Genomic DNA, 21,974 nt, shown 5'->3' with positions numbered 1-21,974 from the left:
AATTGTTGGGCGTCTTATCAAAATGAAGCTACTCACGGAAAATTAGCTTGATAGTAATCAAGTGACAAAATAGGCCCCGGATCCTGTACTAATAGATATAAATTGATTATAATCTAATTTTATGAATTTTATGAATGAAGTGATGTCTTTTAAGATTTAAGATTTGTTTGGGTTAGAACACTTTTTGGTCCAAAAATATTTTAAATATATCGATTTTTGTAGTATTGGACGTATCAATGGTGGACATGATTAATTAATTCATCAATTAATAGTAAGTCGCAGTTTCTGTTTTATCTTCAAAAATCCGGGGATGTGATCTTGTGTATTTATATTTGGGATGTGTTTTTATTTGTATCAGCTGCTATTGCAAAAGTTATTTTTCTTTTCCGCATACGCATGTTTAAACATTCGAAGAAATCGGCTTGGATTATGCTGCGAGGTTTCAAATTCCAGCTGTTTTGGTTGCCTATGTCGTGTATTTTGTTCTTGCACATGATAAAACATCACTAACCTTTAAAAGGACGACATCAATCGCACGTGCTTAAAAGATCCGAAGTAATATCACCTTATTATCACATCAAAATGCCGAAAATTAAGACTGAGAAGAAATCAAGAGTGCACAATGAAGTTGCTAAACAAGGTAATTAATACAATTTCTTATTAACTTAAGAAAACTATGTGTTACTTTATTATTGTTTGCAGGGATTATGTTTAATAAGGATTTTGGTCAACACATTCTCAAAAATCCAATGATAATTACTGCAATGCTTGAAAAAGCTGCCCTAAGGCCAACAGATGTTGTTTTGGAAATTGGTCCTGGTACAGGAAACATGACAATGAAACTACTTGAACAAGCAAAGAAAGTTGTTGCATGTGAAATTGATACAAGGTATTTAAAATTAAACTCTTTGAAAGGTAGCTACTTAGCTACATTTCGTTTGTGCTAAGTGTGAACATAATTTGCATTGAGGACACCATTTGTAAGGAATTATACTGAGTAGTTAAAAATGTTGACACAAAGTCAAACAAAATATTCATAGTTTTATTTGACTAGATCTTAATTTTTAGGCTGGTTGCTGAGCTCCAAAAACGCGTTTTAGGTACACCATATCAACAAAAACTGCATATAATGGTTGGTGATGCACTTAAAACAGAACTTCCATTCTTTGACCTCTGTGTGGCAAATGTGCCTTACCAAATCTCTTCACCATTAGTATTTAAACTTCTATTGCACAGGCCATTCTTCAGGTGTGCAGTATTAATGTTCCAACGGGAATTCGCACAGCGCTTGGTTGCACAACCAGGCGATAAATTATACTGTCGTCTTTCAGTAAACACACAGTTGCTAGCGCGCGTTGATATGCTGATGAAAGTAGGCAAAAACAATTTTCGACCTCCACCGAAAGTTGAATCATCTGTCGTACGGATAGAGCCACGAAATCCACCGCCACCGATTCCTTATCGAGAATGGGACGGCTTAACACGTATAGCATTCACAAGAAAAAACAAAACTTTAGGAGCAGCATTTAGACAAACCTCTGTATTGACAGCGTTAGAAAAAAATTATGCACTTCATTGTAGTTTGAATAATGTGACAATACCGGAAGGTTTTGATGTAAAAGCCAAAATTGAAGAAATTCTTACTGAAGTTGAAGCAGATCAAAAACGTGCGAGAACAATGGATATTGACGACTTCATGAAGTGAGTATTATTAATACACGGTTATTTAAACTTGTTTTATTCGTTAAATATTACAAATGTACTTAGTATTTGAACATTAATGTTACGGCACAAACCAACTTACTAGGTATAAAACAATATCATTTGTTCTTGTTTCAGATTATTGCATGCATTCAACAAGAATGGTATACATTTCTCATAACTTTTACGCGACTCCAAATAAAAATACATAAATCGGTATTTAAATAATTGTTATACAAGGAATAAATAAAAGGCAATATCGTGCCTTTATGAAACGTTCTTATTCTTAAAGTATTTAATATATTATTATCACTTTAGTGTTTGTAGTTTTTTAACAGTAACAGTAGTTTAAGTTTTATCATTGTTTTAATCGTTTTCTTACGATTTCAAACCTTCTATAACGTGAAATATCTTTGGTAAAGTATATTTTTACAGTACGTATTTTAATCAAGTTACTTTTGACTCATTTGCTCAAAGAAAGCAATTCTGCTTCTAGCCTTAGGAAAGTCGACGATTGCGTCTTCTTCAGGCGTGTTATTTTTATTATCAATTGAATCAATAACTTCATGAGTATCAAGTGTCTCAATTGAGACCTCTGAAAGTAGACTGTGCCTGCGTGGTTCCTCGATTACTTCGTGGGGTACCTCCGCTAGTTGTTGCCTCATTTGTTTCGGAACACTACGCGCTGTCAAACTGCTGTGTACTTCAACGTCTTTCTTAATATCGGTGTCCTAGAAAAAACAAAATTTATTAAACTGGTACTCAAATACTCATATAAATAACAGAAAAATATGTTACCGCGATATAGGAATATAAACATACTTTTTCAAATTTTTTCTTAAGATTCTGTACTGAAAGCGGTGGTTCTGGAGTAGTTTCTGTAGCTTCCTCGATTTCAATTGAATTTTCAATGAAATCACTAGTCAAACTCATCATATCTTCATTTGAACGTGTGTTTAATGGCTCACTTGTGTTTTTGTTTGGTGTACTTGTAGCTAAATTTGGGAAACTTTTTGAAAACACACCTAGAATGTTTTTCACCAGGTGCTTTTCTTTCAACTCATGAATTTCTGGCTCTGGTGTGACAGGAGCAGAGCTAATTTCATTGTTATTGCTACTGTTAAGCATGTTATTGTATGTGTGTTCGATAATTGGCCGAGGGGATTTGTTTAAAGCGTGACTAGTGACTAATTCATTATCACTATCGTTATTATGATTATCTACTTCAACATTTAAAATTCCGTCGGTATTAGGTGTTTCGAGAAGTGAACTTGGCTCTCGAATTCTTCCAATCACTGATTCTTCAATAATGTAATGAGCTTGCTTTTCAGTTGATTCTGATTTATGCGGTGGCTCAATAATGTTTTTATTGGTTGTAGTATTACCGGGATAGTCAATAATTCCTCTATTCAGTGATTCTTCCACAATTGTAGGTGATTCTTGAGTTAATTTGTTATTTTGAGCTTTAAGTCGTTCTTCCTCTTCAAAAGTACTTTCAATAGAAAAATCATAGCTTTTTTCTTCACTATCATATTCAATTGATGCATGATCACTCGATTTTCCAAGGTTTTTGTATTCAGCTGGTGGGCTTATAGGTTCTACTTCATACTGATCAACATTTTCATTAATAATTTCATCTACCAGCTTAAAATGGTTAACTGCTGGCGCAGTGACTGTATCCAAGTCATCTATATCATCAACTGGCTCAAGATTTTTAAGTATATCTTCTTCTTCAAGTGTTAATGACCTCAGAAAGTGTGATCTTTTCTCTTGGACTACTTTGAGTGGCGGTGCTTTGTTGTTAATTGCGTTCTGATTCTCATCAAGTTTAGTATACTTCAATCCTTCAGCCGAAGGTGCTTCAGTTACTGGCAGCTCATATTCTACATCCCCTAATTTCTTGATTATCTTTCCTGAATTTACATTGTACGTGCGCTCAATGCTATAATCTGAATCAGAGGATAGGTCCCAAGGTTGGAGGCGTTTTGTAGGAGTCGATATTTCAATCGAAGACTGGTCATCACCCTGATCTTCGTTGATTTTTACGTTATCTTTGGTGTTTTCTGGTTCATCAAGCATAAGCTGAACCGGTACTGCACGGAAGACGTTTTCTTGGGGTACAATTGGGTCGTCAACCACTTCTACTTTACGCTCCTAGCAGAAATACAAAGAAATTAAGTTTTTGGTTTACTATAAATAGATAGTAGTACATGTATAGCGATTAAAATTCAGAAACTAATTAAACAATAAATTCTACAAGCAGTTTCAATCAAGCGTGTTAGATTTGCAAGGCACACAACACGAATTACCATGTTAGTCATTTTTTAGAGAAAATATGTTACTTAAGGAAAACTTACCAAAATCAATCAATAAAATATATCTTATACTCGCAATTTCACAGTTGAATGCAATACCAAAATTTAACAATAATTAATGCATTTATTATAAACACAATATAACAATACTCAGGACGCCTTAAACTCAAAAAACTTGGTGAATATTCGTGTGTGTGTGTGTGTGTTTGACTGTTTTGTTTTCGGTCGTGAGCAAATCGTGTTTTGGTGGGTTACATTATACATGCATAGATGCAAAGACGTGAATGCGTTTGCGCACTAGCACAAAAAGACATATTTACAAACAATACTAGGAAAGATTTAACACATTAATAAAACATAACAAATGATGCCATCTAAAGCTCGTCATTAGATAATATTGGTGAACATTCATGGCTAAACTTTGCCTCAATCGTGCTGCGTGTTGAAATTCAGCAAGGGATTGGTGACGAAGTGTCGACTTGCATTCTTCGCGTTAAAGAGAGTACGCGGTAAGCTGTCGTACGTGCACAGCTTTTCGAAATGGTCAAGAGACCGATGGCAATCACTCACCTCGTCGTCGGCGATGTCGCCATCACGTGGTAAATCATCTTGATCAATCCAGTTCTTTTTTAAGGCACCTTGAGGTCTGCCGGCGGCTTTTGCAAAATAATCTCGTCCATAACTGAAATATTTTAATATATTATCCATTTACTAATCAACTTTCAATCTCTTCTTTAGTTGATGTTTGTTAGTATTTCAAAGACAGTTAGTGCGTTACATACCGATGTTCGTAACCCTTGCGATCATCGTTCAGAACATCAAAGAGACTTTTAGGCATTTCAGGTAGAGGTGCGTTAGGCAAAGGTGGTAAGACCTCAGTATTAAGATTTTCTGTTACACTAGTGTTTGTTGCTTCACAAATATCAGTGTCAGGAGAAATTTCTAAACTGTAAGTTTGAGTTTTAGTTGTGTGACTTTATCGCTTTTGTTTATGAGGCTATAAAATATTGCGTTTGTTTGAACATTAAGCTGACAATGTAAATACCGTTTGTGTGCGGTATTTTGATAAAGCATGATAAGATTATGTTTTGCACAAATAAATTAATTGAAAGTATTTTGAGAATAACTTACGAGTTTAAGCTGCTGATAGAAGATGAGCGATTAGAACGATTGCTTAATCGGTTCTCTAAATTCGATTTAGAGTACGGATTGTTCGGTAAATCAACTGCATGATTCCATTTGTCTTTTTCGCGTTCACCATACGAGGAACCTTTGAAGGTTTTTTGTTTATCATCTTCATCGGAAGTCACACCTGAATCTCCATTGTCCGTTTTTGAGTCTTCAATCAGAAGCGATGTTTTGGTAAAGTCGATGTCTGCTAGTTTTGATTGTCTAAAAGTTTGAACATTTTACTCTCACAAATATAATTTAAATATGTTTAAATCGTTTACCTTGGTGTTGGCATTGGAATTTTTCTCGGCAATGTCGCATATTTCTCAGTGTATTCTGAATCTTTCTCGGTATTACTCTCCAATGAGATTAATTGATCTTCAGTATCCCCACTGGCGCCATTATCATCATCAAAATGATCTTTGTTAAATACTTGGTTACATGTCTCGATGATTTCAGTATCTTGCTCTATATTGTTGTCATTAGTAAAACTGGAAAACTCTAAGACATCTTCTTCATTGTCAATTATCTTTGGATCGTGTTCTTCATCAATAATGCTTTCTGCTTTGGCAACCATACTAACCAAAGGGTTGGTACCTCCAATCAAGTTCTTAGAGTTGATCAACACAGCATTTAAACTGCTTGGTTCTGCAGAATCTTCATAATCAGAGATAGCGTCAGACAAGTCTGATGTTTCGTCAATATCACGATCACCAATCAAAACTTTTGCATTTTCTGAAGGATTCGGATTGGGGACTAGCATCGGGACCGGGACTGGTGAATTAGTACCAGAACCAAAATTACGTTTGCGTAGGTACCAATTTTCTTGCCAATCGTTGTTACGCATGGTAGTTGAGTCTACTTCGTCAATATTATAATCCACTTCGTCTTCATCAGAAGATGACACTTCTTTGATACTTTGTTGTATCTAAAAAATTTAAAAATCATAAATTTTGAATTTTTGTTTATTTAAATTATTACCGCAAAGTTCATCTGATCCAAATATTTCGTCGATCCATTTGTGCTGATGTATTCATCAAGACTTGAAAGAGACGAAGTGTCATCAAATTTCGGTGTAGAAGAGTCTAAATTTCGTTCACCCAGAAAATACTCTTTATCGTTAGATGTTTTGGATCTGCCTGATGAGCTACCAGCGACTGAATGTGGCTTTTCTTGATAATTTTGAACAACCTGAAAGAATTATTTTCCATTAAAATTATATTTAAGTAAGTTATAGAATATATTAAGATTATACAGAGTTTTTTCTTGAGGCAATTGATAAAATGATAGCCATTATATTAAAATTATCAAAGCAGTTGAAATTTATAGTGTTAAACCATGGACAATATAATAAGAACTGCAGTGTTGCAAGGGCAGATAATGTAATCGATTAGTTATTGTGGAAGCCCTTCAAATTACATATTAAACTGCTGAGGTGACATTTTTTATACCGAGTGATCCAAAAAAATTGGCATTTTATATTTTTATTCGTATAATTTAATATTGTTTATATAGTAATAATCTAACTTACTTTGTTTATGATGGCAGTAGAGAGTAAATCTTCATAAGTTCGGTCATTGTTATCATCCGTTATGGCGGCGTGTTCTTCAGTGGCTTTATGCAACTCAGGTAATTCGGACGCTTCGCGAATGAAGCGTTGAATAAGTGTCTTTAGACTGGCATGCGCCGCACATGGCGATTCTCCAGATATTGGTAAATCTAAACAAGAAATAAATCAATTATTTATTACGTAATAACACATAACAACGATTTTTTCTCCAAAATTGCAGTTAAGGCACTTTACTCACCAAATACAACTTCAACTAAATAATGTATCCCATATAAAAACAGTGAAAATAATATCCAAGACGTTGCCGTCATGTACGCAATCATTTCGAAAAACATTTTCAATTTTCACGATTTATTGCACTTTAAAGCTAAATGTGTCACAGTAATTGATTTACTTATTTGTTCGTCTATTGTTACATCATTTTAGTTTCGCATCAATGTTATAAGGTATCAATAAATACCCATCCATAAAACCTTATCACACGCGGCGCACTGAAATGAATATCGTCAATAAATTGTGTTTGGTGTCACAGTATCAGGTGTATAAAATGTGTTATCATTTAATCATTATTCCGTTGATTGTTTAATATCTAAATATCAATTTGATTATAAATACGAACTCTAAAATTTAGACTTTATCATTAAGGTGAATTGATAAGTATAATAAAACCTATCTAGAATTCTATTTCGTAATCAAATCGTTAAATAAATTGTTTTGACGTTATGAGTATATTCAGTGCAAAGTATGGAGTTAAAGTACGCATTAATATTTTCTCCTATTGTTATTTAAAATTTTTATGTCTACTGAAAAAAGTATAACCTTTTTTGTATACCGTTGACATAGCAACAGGATTGATTGGTTAATTTACAGTTTTGCAAATAATTGCATCATTATTTGCAAGATTGTACAAATACTGACAAAATTCTTTACCTGGAATTATTTTACGTTGATAATAATTTTAAAACAATGCAAATCGTACATTTAAAGATTTTACAATTTGATAATTTAAATGACTTCATTCTCAAAAAATAAAACTCCCAACATTCTGTCTTAATTAATTAATTAATTAATTTGTTAATACATATTAATATTTGTTTTTTATTACTTGCATGAATGTAGTATTTTCACGTATATGTTTGTGTTTAGTTTTACGTCGACGAAGCAGTTAGTTTACTTATCTGCCATAAATGCTAATAATTTACGTTATTGTGCGAATGTTTGCCTCAATTGTTGTTCTGTTTGATTGTTTGCCGGTGCACAACGTATACGTACGTCTTTAAATATTTTTTAACTTAACTTGCTTTAAATTAACACATAATATTATAACATATGACCGTGAACTTTCCCTGTATGTAATTAGAACTCTTTTTTCTATTAAACTTATCAATTTCGATAAAAATCAACCAAGTAGAAAAACTCTACATAATCTTATTTAACAATAAGATAAATATGTTTGCCTTGGACTTATGAAATTGTAAAACATTATATTTTATTTATGGCTCAATTATCTACGTGGTAGACTATATAATATTAGAGTATGTTCAATTTGTTGTATGAGTATAATCTTCTATGTACACTCGAGAGTTATAGATTTTTATTGCCTTTTAAAGTTTCCAACTTGATTACACTGATGACTAAATTCCGTACGTGTTGAAACAAGGAAAATGGTTTCACTTAAATATTTCTTAATCGATATTTGCAACAAAATAACTCGCATGTCACAAGAGTATCTATTTGTAGACATGTGAGAAGAACCTGATGTTGAGAAAAGAAGAAAATAAACTTTCAATTGTGTAACCTGTAACCGGCAGAGTTGTTCGGATAGATTTTTCCTAATTGGTTAAAATTCGAAAGTGCAAATACTTGTACCGCATTGTGGGAAATCCACAATTCAACTAATACGTATCCTGATAATATACACAGTTGATTGTAAAATCGATTATACCTATGCCATGTATCATTTATAAACCAAACAGAATTGAACACAACTGAATTATTAACAAATCATTCAATTATTCACTGATTAATCGATTTTTCATCAATGTTTTCAAAAGATTCGGTTAATTTTATACACCTGATAACTGTAAACTGCAATATTTATAAATAAACTCACAAAATTTTAGCAACAATTAATTTTTCACGTTGTGAACACTTTAATTGTTTTTATATCACGATAATTTTAATAGTTTTGATTTAATTTTAGATAATATAATGTTTATTTATTGATGTATTTTTTTATTAAGCAATGTGAATTTGTGGTCGCGCCTATCGCATCTTATCGCGTTTCTACGTTAACACTAACTAAGCGCAGGTTGCTCACGAACACCGCCAAGTTTAAAACGTCGCTGCTGTCGTTTTCCGCGCGCTTTAACTTCAAACTTCCCATCATTCAAGTCGCACACTTCGATAATCCAAACCAAATCAGGTATTTTGTAAACTAAACTTCTCAATAATATTTTGATGGTCAAGATTCAAGGTATGTACCTACTTAGAAACTCGCACCGCGCGTCATGTGCGAGTTAAATTGTAAATTAAAATAGTTAATGATGGACTTTTGACGATGGCGAAACGGACGCAATGCGCACTCATCTACGTGGTCGACTAGTCATCTAGTCAACAAAACGAGTTAAAACAAGAGTTGTTAGAAACGTCATTATAACATCAAGTTTAAAGTGCTCGACAACCTAGGTAGAGGTATGGTGGAGAGCAGTTAAATAAAAAAGTTTAATCAAATAACTAAAAAAGTGGCATTTCGTTAAAAACATTGAATTTAGCCACGAGTCGCAAGGCAGACAAGGTCGCGTTTGTAATTAACCAATAAGCAATAAATTATAATGAGTGTTATGAGAATTCAGGTTTGATAATACAGAGGAAAGTAACAATATTTTATATTTATAATTGAACCATTTAAAATATTAATATTTTAATTTTTATTTCTGAAGTTTATTACGATTATTTATTGTAATTTTTATATTTTACAACGTAAATTGTTGAAACTCATTTAATTAATACGTCTGGTATTATAATTACCGATTTTATTGAAAAAAAAAGAATTGTTACCTCACGAAAAATCCGAAAACATCTTTCGACATGGTTTCTTTCCGAATTTATTTATTGTCCGATTTAATTGTAGTGTTTTGCATATTTGTGCCGACAATAAACACCAATAATTCAGGTTCATTCGCAATTAACGCTCTGCGTAACCGTAATGCCAATTTACTCGATTCGCAGTAATTAATTAGTTCAAGTTTCGAGTCCGTGATCGGAAACAAAAATCAATGTAAACTCCTATTAATTATCGACGGTAATTATTTTCAATGAATTTCACAATGTCACGGCGCTACTGCCAAATTTTAGTAAATCATTAATGGTTATAAATTTTTTAAGAATTAAATTCGAAAATATACTAGTTTATATAGATTTTGAATAAAAAAAATTGTTAAAAATTAAAGTAGTAGATTTTGTATTTAAAGCATTAATTTTAATAGTTTGTTACTTTTGAACTTCTTAAATTATATATTTTAAATTAAAAATAAACTCTTTTCAAAAACTACAGAAATAATAGATACCTACTCTTTGAGTAAAAAGCGCAAGGTGGGTTAAAGTAAGGGGTGCTTTATACTTCTTTGCACGGTTTGGGCTAATTTTACGCGCCAATTGAAAAAAGCAAAGGAGATATTTATCATTCAATTTCATTGTCAACCACTATGTTGTTCTTTTTTCTTGTAACATGCCAAGATGTCTGTCAGTATATCAAGGTCACAATCAAGAACATGATATAATTTCTTTTCCTAAACACATACACAAATTCAAATATTTGCATAAACAGGTACGAATTGATTAAATTGGAGGTGAATAATGAATTAGGTATTAATTTAACTTACACCACTTACTGCTAATGGTTATATGAAGCGCCGAGCCTAAATCGGTCAGAGCGCTACTCAAGTCACCGTGATATCGCATGAAAATCGTATCATCTGCAAGCCAAGGTTAGTTGATATGAATTAGTAATTAATTATGTTAATTAGCATCAAATTAAACATTAAATAACGCTCAAACAAAAAATATACGTAATTTTAGTGTTTAGATCAGTATTTTAAGCATCTATCACCAATAAAACTAATTCGATGATTATGAATATACCTATGCATTAAAAATAAACTTACAACGTTCATCATTATATATTTTCTTCACGCTGACAGTATCCAATTCACCACCAAGCAGTGCCTCTACCAAACGTTCAATAAAATCACGAACTTGCTCTCTTTCTTTGCGCTGAAGAGTAGATAATTCTGCGTTGATTTGAGCTTGTTCAGTTGTCATTTTCTTCGTATACCACTCTAAAAACAAATAAAAATTAATATTAGTGATTCATTAATTTTAAAATTAAAGTGGTATGTTTTACCTTTTGTTTCATTAAATTGCAATAGTCGAACGATTCCGCTAATCCAAGAATCAGGCTGGCATTTTTTACAAATCCATCGTTCGGTGGCACTGTACGAGGAGCGTCGCGAATCATTGTTTGAACTTTGTCGAGGTACTTCTTCCGCAAGGTAGGTGATACTGGGCTTGACGCTGCGCTTTGCGCATTTTTCTTTGCAGAAAGTGCGAGCGCATTTCATGCACGTGACGACGTTTTCGTGCTCCAGCACACCGTTGATTGAATTAAATTGTGAGCCACAGAATGAGCAATGCCAGGGGGTATCAGGTTTATCCACTCTGGAATTTAAAATAATAAAGAATTAAAATATTAATAAGCAAAACCTTTTTTGAGTGTTTCTAGACAATTTTTAAATTATTTCAATTGAAACTGTTGGATGTAAATAACTCCTAAACTAGGAAGGTTGAAAGAAAATTAATCTTTATCATTCCTTTATTATTTTTTAAGCACAACATAAATTATTAATGCACAAGCTTTAAGAAAACGCGATTTCCAATAAATAAAATTAATTGATAAATTTTTATTAATTACTATTTTGTAATTGTTAATATATGTTTCTAACTTTACACATGTGCAAGTTTTCTGCGTGGATACACAGCGCGCATTAGATAACGGTGATGGTGACGCGAACATATGAATTTTCCTCACCCAAGACTTCAATAAAACTTTCATTTATCTGTTTTAATTTTTAAAACCAAGTTTTATTACGTTACTAGGGTAAGCAAATAAAATGATTACGATGTTACCCACCAACGCATGTACTCGTATAACGCGTGTGTCAATTGTACATTATTCAAACACAACTAATGTCTTTTTAATTCACTATTTCTTTAAAAATGTTCAAAATTCAATTACATAGATTGAATTATTCAATTGGTAATTAATATCAGTGTAATTTGTGTCATAATTTAATGTTTGTTTTATGTCATTGTGTGCGGCTTGTATGTTGTAATTATATCTTCGGTAGCAGTTGCGAGTCGCCGGCGAATGTAGGCCAAACGTGCAACTCTCGTGATGCAACCGGTGACATAATCGACAGCGTGCGGCATTTTGCTCGATGCATTCTTATGCAGTCGCAGTCAAAGTGCAAAGAAGAGTGTACTCGCACTTTTCGCCTCTTTCTTACTCCTTTTGTCGAGTGCTATGCGTGTGCTACTTTTGCACATGATTCTAAATTCATACCAAATGAACCAATAAAGCGCCATAAACACAAATAACTCCAAAAATAACTATTGTTGAGACTATATCTTGATTTTAATAGGAAATTGCATAGATAATAATGCAGTGTGAAGCAAAGTATTTATATATTAATTATAAAATGAATAAATTCTGTAGAATTTATTTTAAAATTAAACCGTTTTATTGTTTTTTGTTTGATCACTCTATATGCGAATATGATGTTGGTGTTTGAGAAAGTTCTCAATTAAGTTCTGCAGGCTGCGGGCATTATGTTCGGGCGCCCGTGCCCGTTGTGTCTGCCCGAAAGAAATTATATACTCGTATTACATAAAGCGAATTCGAATTCACTTTTACTTTGCGATGTTCTTTTGCCGGCACGCAATGGTGGCGGCGCCGCAGTAGCGTGCCAGTGGAGCACAGACGAACACAAGCCACTTTTGACATGAAGTACATCTTCAACTCAACGAACTTTGCTTCCATAAAACTTCAATACAACATCAATCGCCAAAAAAGTTCGAATAGTTGTAGTCAATATTGACCAACATGAATTGTGCATAATAAACGAGTAAAAACAACATCAACGCGACTATATGACCTTTCCGTGAGCGATCGGTGAAGATATATTTAATTCGTGTTTAAAAGTGAACTGAGACGGAAGTGCATCTGACCATGAGTATTGGGATAATATTCAATTGATTAAAATAATTTAAACATGTGAGGTGAGACGATGTGTGATATAAATTAAATAATGTAGTAATAAATATAAAATATTTTTAGATAATTTGGATAAAAAACAAAACAAAGTTTTTAAAATGTTTATGTGGTTATTTTGCTCAATAAAAAGTCTAACATTAATGGAAGATAATCAAGCTGATATTGGGAAAGTGCCCGATACACATTTGGATGTTTTCATGGCAATTTTCATGGTGTGTGCCTTAGAAGTGGTCGTTTTGAAAATTCTCACTTTTGAAGAAGAACTCGACAGACGTCGACGTTCAACCGATTTGTATTATGAAAATGATGATGAACAATACTAAAACTTGTAAAAGTAGTATTTCAAGGTGAATGTAAATTCAAAAATTGAACTGGAACCAAAATATAAAGTACAAAAATTACTAATGCTAATATTGGTAGAGTTTATGAATTATCCTGTAAAATATGGAGACATTCAATATGAGGCAATCACATTCACATGGTAATAGCGGGGATATCGTAAAGAAAGTTGCCTACGTTAATCTTGCCAAGCTTCATTTCTTGTTTCTAATGCAAAGTTTCTCCAACAAAACTTCACTTCTTTACAAAAACGATTCATCTTAAGACAAGAACAAAATCTTCTATTATTACACGCATATTATCAATAAAAAGATATTTTCTACCTTTGCAATGCTAATAAACTTACTTTAATTGTTTTATAATCCTCTGTTTAATTTCACTTTGTTAAATTATTATAAATTAATTATAAAGCTTTTAACTGTTTTATAACTAAATTTAAAAACTTAATTTAAACCTCACAACGTTTGTTATCACAGTTTATAAAAACAGAATAATTTTACACTAATTATTGTTTATTTGTCATATTTTTATGCGCATATGAACTTCCGGAGTTCACAAAACAGAAACCGAAGCGACCGTTGGGCATAAAAAGCGCCCAGCACGCGTGGAACACGACAAACCGACTGGAAGTGAGCCCATATCCTCGTGCTTCACATCAATGTAATGCCGTGTATTTCAATTATACAGGTTGTTGCACATTTCAAGTGCAAACATTTAAAACATTGATTGTTTGCTTTCGCATTTGCTGTTTTATTGTGTGACACTCTTCAGGCGTGAATAATTTTCACCTAGCTCATCTCATGGTAACCAATACGTGTTGGTTTTCGCACAAACATTAGAAATTGTTGTTTTTGGCACCGTAACAAAATTAACTGTTCAATGCTATCATCATTGTTCATGTTGGTGAAAAGTCTCAAAAACTTTCAAAAAACCAGCATAATCGCACCGGCTGGATGAAAATTCATTACGTTTGTTTTATGCTACTATTCCAAGTAAACTTTTCTATTGTACTCAGTACATAATTGATACTATTATCATCTGGGTGTTTTACTGTGAGTGTTTTTTTTAATTTAATGCGAATGTAATGGTTTATTATTTTATTTTTATGTTTTTGTTGTGTTGAGTCTTGTTTTTATTTGCGTTTTATGTAAAATTATGGGTAATAATCTTCCTGATGACAGTAAAACATAAATTACAGATAATAATACCTGCAATTGCAATAAAATTCGAACAAGAAATGATATCAATAATATATTTGCACCCAACTTCCAAACAGTTGTTATATTCTCCCTGATAAAGTTAATTGCAAGCGTCAGTATATCTCGTACATACATAATACTCGAAGGGCAGGAAGTGCGCCCCGTTCGTGTCGCGAACAGTTCGACCGGAACGTGATGAACGTTACAATCGGTTTGAATTGTTCCGGTGGCCATGTATTGACTGCAGCCATCACTGGTTAAAGTCAAAAAACGTTGGAACATACCTAAACGTTATATTATTAGATAATAAACGCTACAAATACATTAAAAACGAAATTTGAATGGTAATTAGCAAACGTTACTGGTTAAAAATGAATATATTACTTGTTTTTCGCGTTTGAATTCCTATGTTTCGTGCAAAACTTTTTTTAACTAATTGGTATGTAATAAAACAATCAATAATATAAAAAATGGCAAACAATGTCCTTTATACATAAATTAATTCTATATCTTTGCCTAATTTGTGTGCCAGTTTATTTTTGATTGTTGACAGTTCCTGAATTAATTAATTGTATTCTATTAATTAATTGTAATTGTTATAAAATGTGTTCTCAATTCTTTCCTTTGGAATTTATTCGCTTCTGATTTGTTTTTTGGTTTTCTCATGAGCAAATTACCGTCCAACACCCATTTCTCACTTATTAGGCGGTTATTATTCTACTTCTTATTGTAAAACGTAAAAGTGACCTAGTCTTGTCTATTTTAGTCGCAGACAGCGAAATGGAATAATGTGTGCAATTGCATGTATGTCAAAGAAATAAAGCATGAATATTTAGAAAAATATATTTTATGAGATGTTTCATTATTTACGGTTGAAATTTATTATGTTATAAGGCAGTTTTCATTAATATCGGCACAATTTTAATACATGTACTACATTTGAATCTATAATTTTTTATAAAGAATCGATTCTTATTACTTCTTCACAATTTTATGCTATTTGATGCTTTAGTAACGGTTTTCTGCGCGGTTTACTTGCAATATTGAGTTTAATCGGGCTTATTGGCCAAATTATCCAATAATACTATCATTAGAAAACATCATCAGTGTTTTGTTTTTAAATTGTGTTTGAAGATTAACAATTGCAAACCAATAATCATAAGAAAGAATATTCTCAGAGGTTCATCAGGCTCATTGCCTTTGCTTATTATATCAAAACTCAAACTGCATTTAATTTATATTTACTCCTTTAAAAATATATTAGCAAGGTTGTTTCCGCATTTAACTGATACTTCTTCTGAGACGATTAGCAATCAATACATCGATAAATATTAACGATTCAGATTAGATGAGAAATTCCATTCTACTATTTTTCTTGTTTTGCACTTCTAGGATATCTCCGCCGATCATTGAAATTATAATTTGGTTGGAACGGTACATTTGTTGCTCAACGCAAGATTAGTATGCGTGTTACGGTTGTGCAAGTGCGAGCAATGGTAATAATAAATCGATCTAATGAAAAATTGGTTCGATTGGCGCAGATTATGCAATTATATAGTATATGAATATTATCACGCTGGCAAACACCAGCTTGCAAACGTATCAATCATTAATAAATTAATTACTTTTGATTTGAGTCAAGGTAAAATAATTAATCTGCTTATAGTACAACTTATTTATGCTGCTGTCCAAACCGGTTCACTTTGAGCATTATATGTCTTAAGAACTTAAGACGTTGATTATATTCTTGTTATATTTTTTAGATTAAAAAGAGTTTAATTTATAACTTAACTTGGAAGTATGTTATTTTTTGCGGATTGCGAGTGAAGTTTCCTTTCGCGCTTGAAAATAAATTCCATCATGACACTTTTACTTCAGACATGTTTATGATTATGATCTTATTGATTTCGTTGCAAAAATAAATAGCAAATTCCAATTTATTTCTTATTACACTGATTTATAACATGATTTGCCATTAAAAAATTATTGCAAAGAAAGTCTTGATGTTTTAAAACTCAAACTGAAATTGATTTTGAGTTCAAGTATTTGAAAACGTGTTAAAAGAGTTAATTGCATTTTTAAAACATAATTTTAAAATTCCAAGAACTGAATTGCTGCAACACTGTAAACAATCGTAGAAACCATTCACTTGCATTCTCAGATACTTTTACGTATGCTTTATTTTTGTTCTTTTGCTTTCTTAATTATGAGTGATAAAAGTGTTGGCATCCAATGAATTCGGGATTGAAATCTACTTTAAATGCATTTTAGGCCATTCAAGCATTTCAACATTTGCATACAAAACCGTTTTTATTTCGACACAATCCGGTGAATACGTATCTGATGAAAATCATAAAATCATTGCCTAAAAACATTCTCATCACTTTCATGTTTTGTTTGTTGTTGATTCCCTATATTAAGGATTACAAACATTTATGTTGTTGTTGTGATGATTTTGAAACAACGTAAAAGTTAATAAATTATCCACATATTACTCAAAAAAGTAAATAAAACTTGTTAAAACGTAAACTCAAATCATAGAAATTTTTATATTGTATGCAACACATCATACAGTCGCAAAAATCCACCAAATACATCTAATTAATAATATATAACATAAATGATTAATTAACAAAATGATAAAAGGAATGCAGACATATCGTAAACTGTAATTTATAAAATGCTTTACATAAAAAACGATCAAATATTAAATCTTTACTAACTAACGGTTAATGCTACCGGACGAATCACTCATTATCTTCCTTTTTTTTTCTTAGTTTAGTGCTTTGTTTTTGGATTGTGGTCAAAGTCATCTTGTAAATCATGATGCATGTTATCCAGCATGATGTGATGTCAAAATAATACAGCTATCTTCAATTAATTCAACGTTAACTAGTCACCATCAGTAGCTAACCGATCGCCAAATGAATGAAAACCAGACATTAAATTTTAAATATTAAAAGCACAAACTAACTATAACGCATTTACAAAACATTTCGAGATTTAATGCTTCAGGTGATTCTTAAGTACCTACTTGTGCATTCCGTGCATTTCTTAGAGGAGTTGAGATCAATTACGTTTTGTAACACTAATCAGACCGTCCTAATACTGTCTAATTTTGAGTCATAATAACTGAACTAATGATGAGACGAAACGTGTAAGCGGCACCATCTTGCGCATTTGTTGTTCTAGTGATTTTATTTCACATAACTTAACGTGTAATTTTTATCAATAATATTAAATTATGCGCATAATTTTGAACTTGCAGTAAAGTTAGCTAACTTTAGTGTAGTCCGTTATAAAGTCATAATTATTAATGTGTTTGGAAGATGTTCATCATTACCACGACGTGTGTACGCTGATAATTATCACATTTCCAATATTTGCATATTCTTTATTTGTCAACTCTTCTTAGCTCATAACTACTTCCTTACGAAGACAGAGATTTTATTCGAAATCTTGTAACACCTGCTCGATACAAGAAGTTGTAAATTATTTTACTAAAAAATATGACAAAATATTTATAGTTAATAATACAAATGCAACTTTGGTTTAAACTTGCAAGGTTTCGATCTATAAATAATGAAAATCAATTATTTCAGACATGATTTGAATAATTTACTTTAACATTGACCGCGTACATGTTCAATGACATTAAATAAATTCATGTTGCATAATTTCATTCTTACCTAAAGTAAGTTTAAGTTTAATACTTGACTAGACCTTGATAACATGAAGCACGATTTTAACCATAATGGTTGCATACATAAATGGAATATAAAGATATAAACTGATGATGCAATGCACACAACTGGACGAAACTAGAAAACTTTAATGGAAAATAATTACCTCTTAGTTTTATTATATCCAACTGATATGATGTAAACCACCCCACTGAAAATTCCCGCCAACACGCTGAAGCCAAAGCCAGTTGTAAGCGCCAACTGAAGAGAATCCTGCGGCATCATGACGCGCAATCGTTTCGCAAACCACATACACTATAAATTTTGAACTTGCGATTGTTACAAGTTTATTAAAACTTCAAATCAATCAAATCTATTAGCTACAGTCACTTGTTAACTCTTCAAAATTAAAACACATTTTATTACTTTATACACTTTTTGAAGTAAACTTAGTAAAAAGTTTTGTTTATTAAATTTGAATATTTAGTTGTCGTTTCGGATGGCACGCGACTAGATGGACATTCTCCGCACGCTTCGCTACTTTATTTGACTCTCAAGCTCGCGTCTTGCTTCTGCGGTTGTTCGCGACTCGTCAAGCGCCGCAACCGTTCTCCACGCATTCCACCTCGAAGATGCTGAGAGGCTGCAGCCACACACACCAAGTGGCGAGAGACGAAGTCGAAGACTTTCACGTGTGTTGTATCTTTTCGGCGGCGAAACAACAAGTTTTCGGTCGTCGACGCGGCGCGTGGAAAACGATCACGCGCTTCTGGCTTCTGCTAGACGCCCGTGCGCGTTGATTCAACTCGCGTTAAAAGTAAAACCACACCGCCTGCTTCATTGGCGATATTCACCTGAGACATTGCTCATCGCATACATGGAAAATTTACGCGTAGGTAATGTAAACTCGTGATCATGTAGGTACATAAAACTTGCTCAGTGTACCTATTCCGCCTTTGTGTAAGTATGGTATGTAAAATGTAAACTGCGCAAAGTTGGCTGCAATATTTAATGTTTAATGTTCTGACGTGAACGATAATAATAATTAGAATATGTAAACGTAAGTAATAGTATTGACCTTGTATAAATTAGGTCTAAAAATGAACAAAAACACATTTTACACTAAATAAACTACAAACTAATACATAAAATATAGTATACTTTCTTTTAATTTAATTTAATTATGAATGGAAACTTTTAGAAGTAAAATATGCATAATATGTAATCGGAAATTAATTAAAAATCCGGTTTTAGCTCACTTTTGTTACGAAAGTGAAACAATATACGATCGCTTGTCTCCGGAAGTAGACATTCGGATATCCATTAATAGTTTGTTAATTAAGATTGCTTTTCGGAAATTGCCGACGCGAATTTCATTCATGTACAGTACATTAACCCAAGATCACTTAATAAATTCCATATAAGATTGATTTTAGTGCTGTTTATTAGCAGATTTTAGCAAAAATTAGAAACTAAATTTCCCATGCAGTTAAAACTAATTGGCAAAATTATTGCTGCTATAAGTAAAATACTATAATAATACTTACATTACCTGACAATAAAACAAATTTGCAAAACCAAATGTTCACACATTTATGATGTACAAGATCATCAGTGAAAATGAACACAAAATTGCATGAATCTCAAGTGACGTTGTATAACCGTTAACAGACGATTTGTATAAGGAATTGAAACCAAAAGGAAGTTTTAAAAAACAACTCATACATCATTACAACCTGTTGGCATCTCCATAATAAACAATAAATTTCTCTTTCGGCTGGTTTTTTATTAATTTATTATTCAATTCGACTTGTTTTTCAAGTGCTCTTGCTTTTACTCTTCAGATCAATTTGGAAAGTATGTATAAAATTTTGAAGGTATAGATACATCTAAGTAGATATATTGCATTGGTGCGCGAATTTTAGCACGACTTTAGACATTTATTCGTTTCCAGGGAGTGTCAAAGTGTTCGATTTACGTCTGCAGAATGTGAAATGCTAAAATATTGCTTTCGGTTATTTCATCACCGGGGGGGCCTCATTCGCATGAAAGAACAAACTCACTTTGAAGTTGGCAATCGAACCGCGCCGCGCAAGAGTAGAAATGGCCAACAGCTCGACAGTAATCGCAAGAGGCTAATTATAATTGCCATTTAGCTGCTCAAATATTCAACCAGTCGAAATCACAAGTACTGTTAGTAAGAGATAAAGGAAAAGGAAAGGTTTTTCTGCAAGAAGAGAGTTCACTATTTGCGCTTACCTTTCCTTTAATACACAGTTCAAAATTAATTTCTGCTTGAAGACACAATGAATTCATCCTTTCATATACCTATCTAGTCAATTTATTGTTAGTTGCTTTCATGTTTATTTTTACCAACTATTGCAAGTGCATTGCTGTTGCAGTTAATTTTCCTGTCTACGCCGTTAGGAGGATTAACAGATTTTAAGTCGGTCTGTGGTTAGCATTGAAACGGCGATCAAAATCAACTCTCAAATAAAAATTTTCGTTATAAAGTGAAAGGAAAGATGCACCTAACCGAACACTTGTCCGTAGATGTTTATGAAAAACATCAGAAATATTTTCTTTACCGTTAGCAGATCGTTTCAAGTTCGAATCTGAGAACTGTACTCGAGGCACCTCTTAATATGATTATATGCCTTCGAAGATGAGAGCTAAAAGATGTTTTGAGCCAATTTAACTGCACCTCTCTCGCATTTCAATACAAATTACTTGAAAACTTATATACATTCTATACTAACCCATTAATAAACTGATAATTACACCTAATGCTGGGTAATTAAATTATGTACATGACTGACGTTAATTAATTATATCATAAAATGAGTATTTTGGTGTGTTAAACACAGCATTTTGCGAAAAAGTGATAGTAATTTGCTAAATTGGCAAATATCAACACTCACGACTTTTATTATAATTTTGGATAAAATAATTCCTAGAATTAGTTGAGAACTGCGCACGATTAGCATTGAATTTCAATTTTCAGCGTATCTTGGCATGGTGTCAAAGGAAGCAAAGTATTTTCATGTGCATGTGCATCATCCAGCACTTAGCTTTTATACCTATCATGTTTCGTAAGTCTACGCACTCTAATGCGACTCACACGTCGAGCACTTAGGAGGTCGCTCTTCGTTTAAACGTTATAGCATAATAAAACCGAGAAAATATGCACAACTATCGGGTCCCGCCTATAAATACATTTACACCAATATTAAATTAAACGTTTTTACAAAATTGTCAGAGAATTTAACTAATATACAAGAAACAATTCACACGTTTGGTAATTTCTAATATAAACTATTTAGACACTCACTTGTTTATCCTGCGCAGGGGAAAAGTTTTAGATTTGTGCATTTTTGCAAGCAACCGTTGATATTCATCGCTTTTGAGGGCTTCTGAAATTACCACAAAGCACACTAATATTATTTATCCAGACTCGGCACAAAACAAAATTGCAATGCATATTTTTATTTGCAATGGTATTGGTTGTTAATTTATTGGTCAATTGATGATAAGGCATAATTAATTCATGCATTATTTACCTCTACGCGCAGATTCCACTTGCCCCGCCCTTGTCATTATGAATTACTGTATTTGTTGCTGGTGTAATTTAATATCACACTACGTCGCTGTTGCCATCAAGTC

The 21,974-nt window shown here is 32.5% G+C and overlaps 2 protein-coding genes and 1 long non-coding RNA gene across 8 annotated transcripts; 2 read left to right on the top strand and 1 right to left on the bottom strand.

Annotated features, from left to right (window-relative positions):
• Window positions 1-500: 500 nt before the first annotated feature.
• LOC135795208 (probable dimethyladenosine transferase) lies at window positions 501-1,980 on the top strand. The gene is made up of 4 exons (XM_065306802.1): window positions 501-640; window positions 703-889; window positions 1,069-1,701; window positions 1,840-1,980. Exons 1-4 carry the CDS (start codon window positions 583-585, stop codon window positions 1,880-1,882), a joined length of 921 nt encoding a protein of 306 aa, XP_065162874.1. The 5' UTR covers window positions 501-582; the 3' UTR covers window positions 1,883-1,980.
• LOC135795207 (uncharacterized) lies at window positions 1,723-21,923 on the bottom strand. 6 transcript variants are annotated; one of them, XM_065306797.1, is made up of 13 exons: window positions 21,872-21,923; window positions 21,643-21,724; window positions 11,162-11,475; window positions 10,923-11,096; window positions 10,641-10,733; window positions 6,718-6,905; window positions 6,168-6,377; window positions 5,468-6,114; window positions 5,148-5,408; window positions 4,799-4,963; window positions 4,587-4,698; window positions 2,524-3,855; window positions 1,723-2,432 (listed from the first exon to the last, which is right to left on the bottom strand). In XM_065306797.1, the coding sequence occupies exons 1-13, from the start codon at window positions 21,906-21,908 to the stop codon at window positions 2,154-2,156; spliced, it is 3,894 nt and encodes a 1,297-aa protein (XP_065162869.1). In that variant the 5' UTR covers window positions 21,909-21,923; the 3' UTR covers window positions 1,723-2,153. The 6 variants fall into 6 exon arrangements, with proteins under 6 accessions (XP_065162869.1, XP_065162868.1, XP_065162872.1 ...); XM_065306796.1 differs by lacking the exons at window positions 21,643-21,724; window positions 21,872-21,923 and adding an exon at window positions 18,478-19,165; XM_065306800.1 differs by lacking the exons at window positions 21,643-21,724; window positions 21,872-21,923 and adding an exon at window positions 13,776-14,041.
• Window positions 12,672-13,770, top strand: LOC135795209 (uncharacterized). The gene is made up of 2 exons (XR_010549044.1): window positions 12,672-13,095; window positions 13,154-13,770. It is a non-coding gene; the product is annotated as an uncharacterized lncRNA (long non-coding RNA).
• Window positions 21,924-21,974: the final 51 nt, after the last annotated feature.

Source organism: Atheta coriaria, unplaced genomic scaffold, assembly GCF_025399875.1.
Source record: "Atheta coriaria isolate IRGN ID8LTWV9N9 unplaced genomic scaffold, Caltech_Dcor_3.1 hic_scaffold_7_pilon, whole genome shotgun sequence".
Lineage (NCBI taxonomy): Eukaryota > Metazoa > Arthropoda > Insecta > Coleoptera > Staphylinidae > Dalotia > Dalotia coriaria.
The sequence above is the reverse complement of the archived record's forward strand: the minus strand, read 5'-3'. Positions and strand labels throughout refer to the sequence as shown.

Bases quoted from the DNA above. Each gene is read 5' to 3' on its own strand.
- LOC135795208 (XM_065306802.1), top strand. From the start codon at position 583: ATGCCGAAAATTAAGACTGAGAAGAAATCAAGAGTGCACAATGAAGTT. The intron at 641-702 runs GTAATTAATACA...TATTGTTTGCAG, and splicing joins CAATGAAGTTGCTAAACAAG to GGATTATGTTTAATAAGGAT. The intron at 1,702-1,839 runs GTGAGTATTATT...TTCTTGTTTCAG, and splicing joins GATATTGACGACTTCATGAA to ATTATTGCATGCATTCAACA.
- LOC135795207 (XM_065306796.1), bottom strand. From the start codon at position 18,623: ATGTGGTTTGCGAAACGATTGCGCGTCATGATGCCGCAGGATTCTCTT. The intron at 6,378-6,717 runs GTAAGTTAGATT...TAATTCTTTCAG, and splicing joins CTACTGCCATCATAAACAAA to GTTGTTCAAAATTATCAAGA. The intron at 2,433-2,523 runs GTATGTTTATAT...TGTTTTTTCTAG, and splicing joins TTAAGAAAAAATTTGAAAAA to GACACCGATATTAAGAAAGA.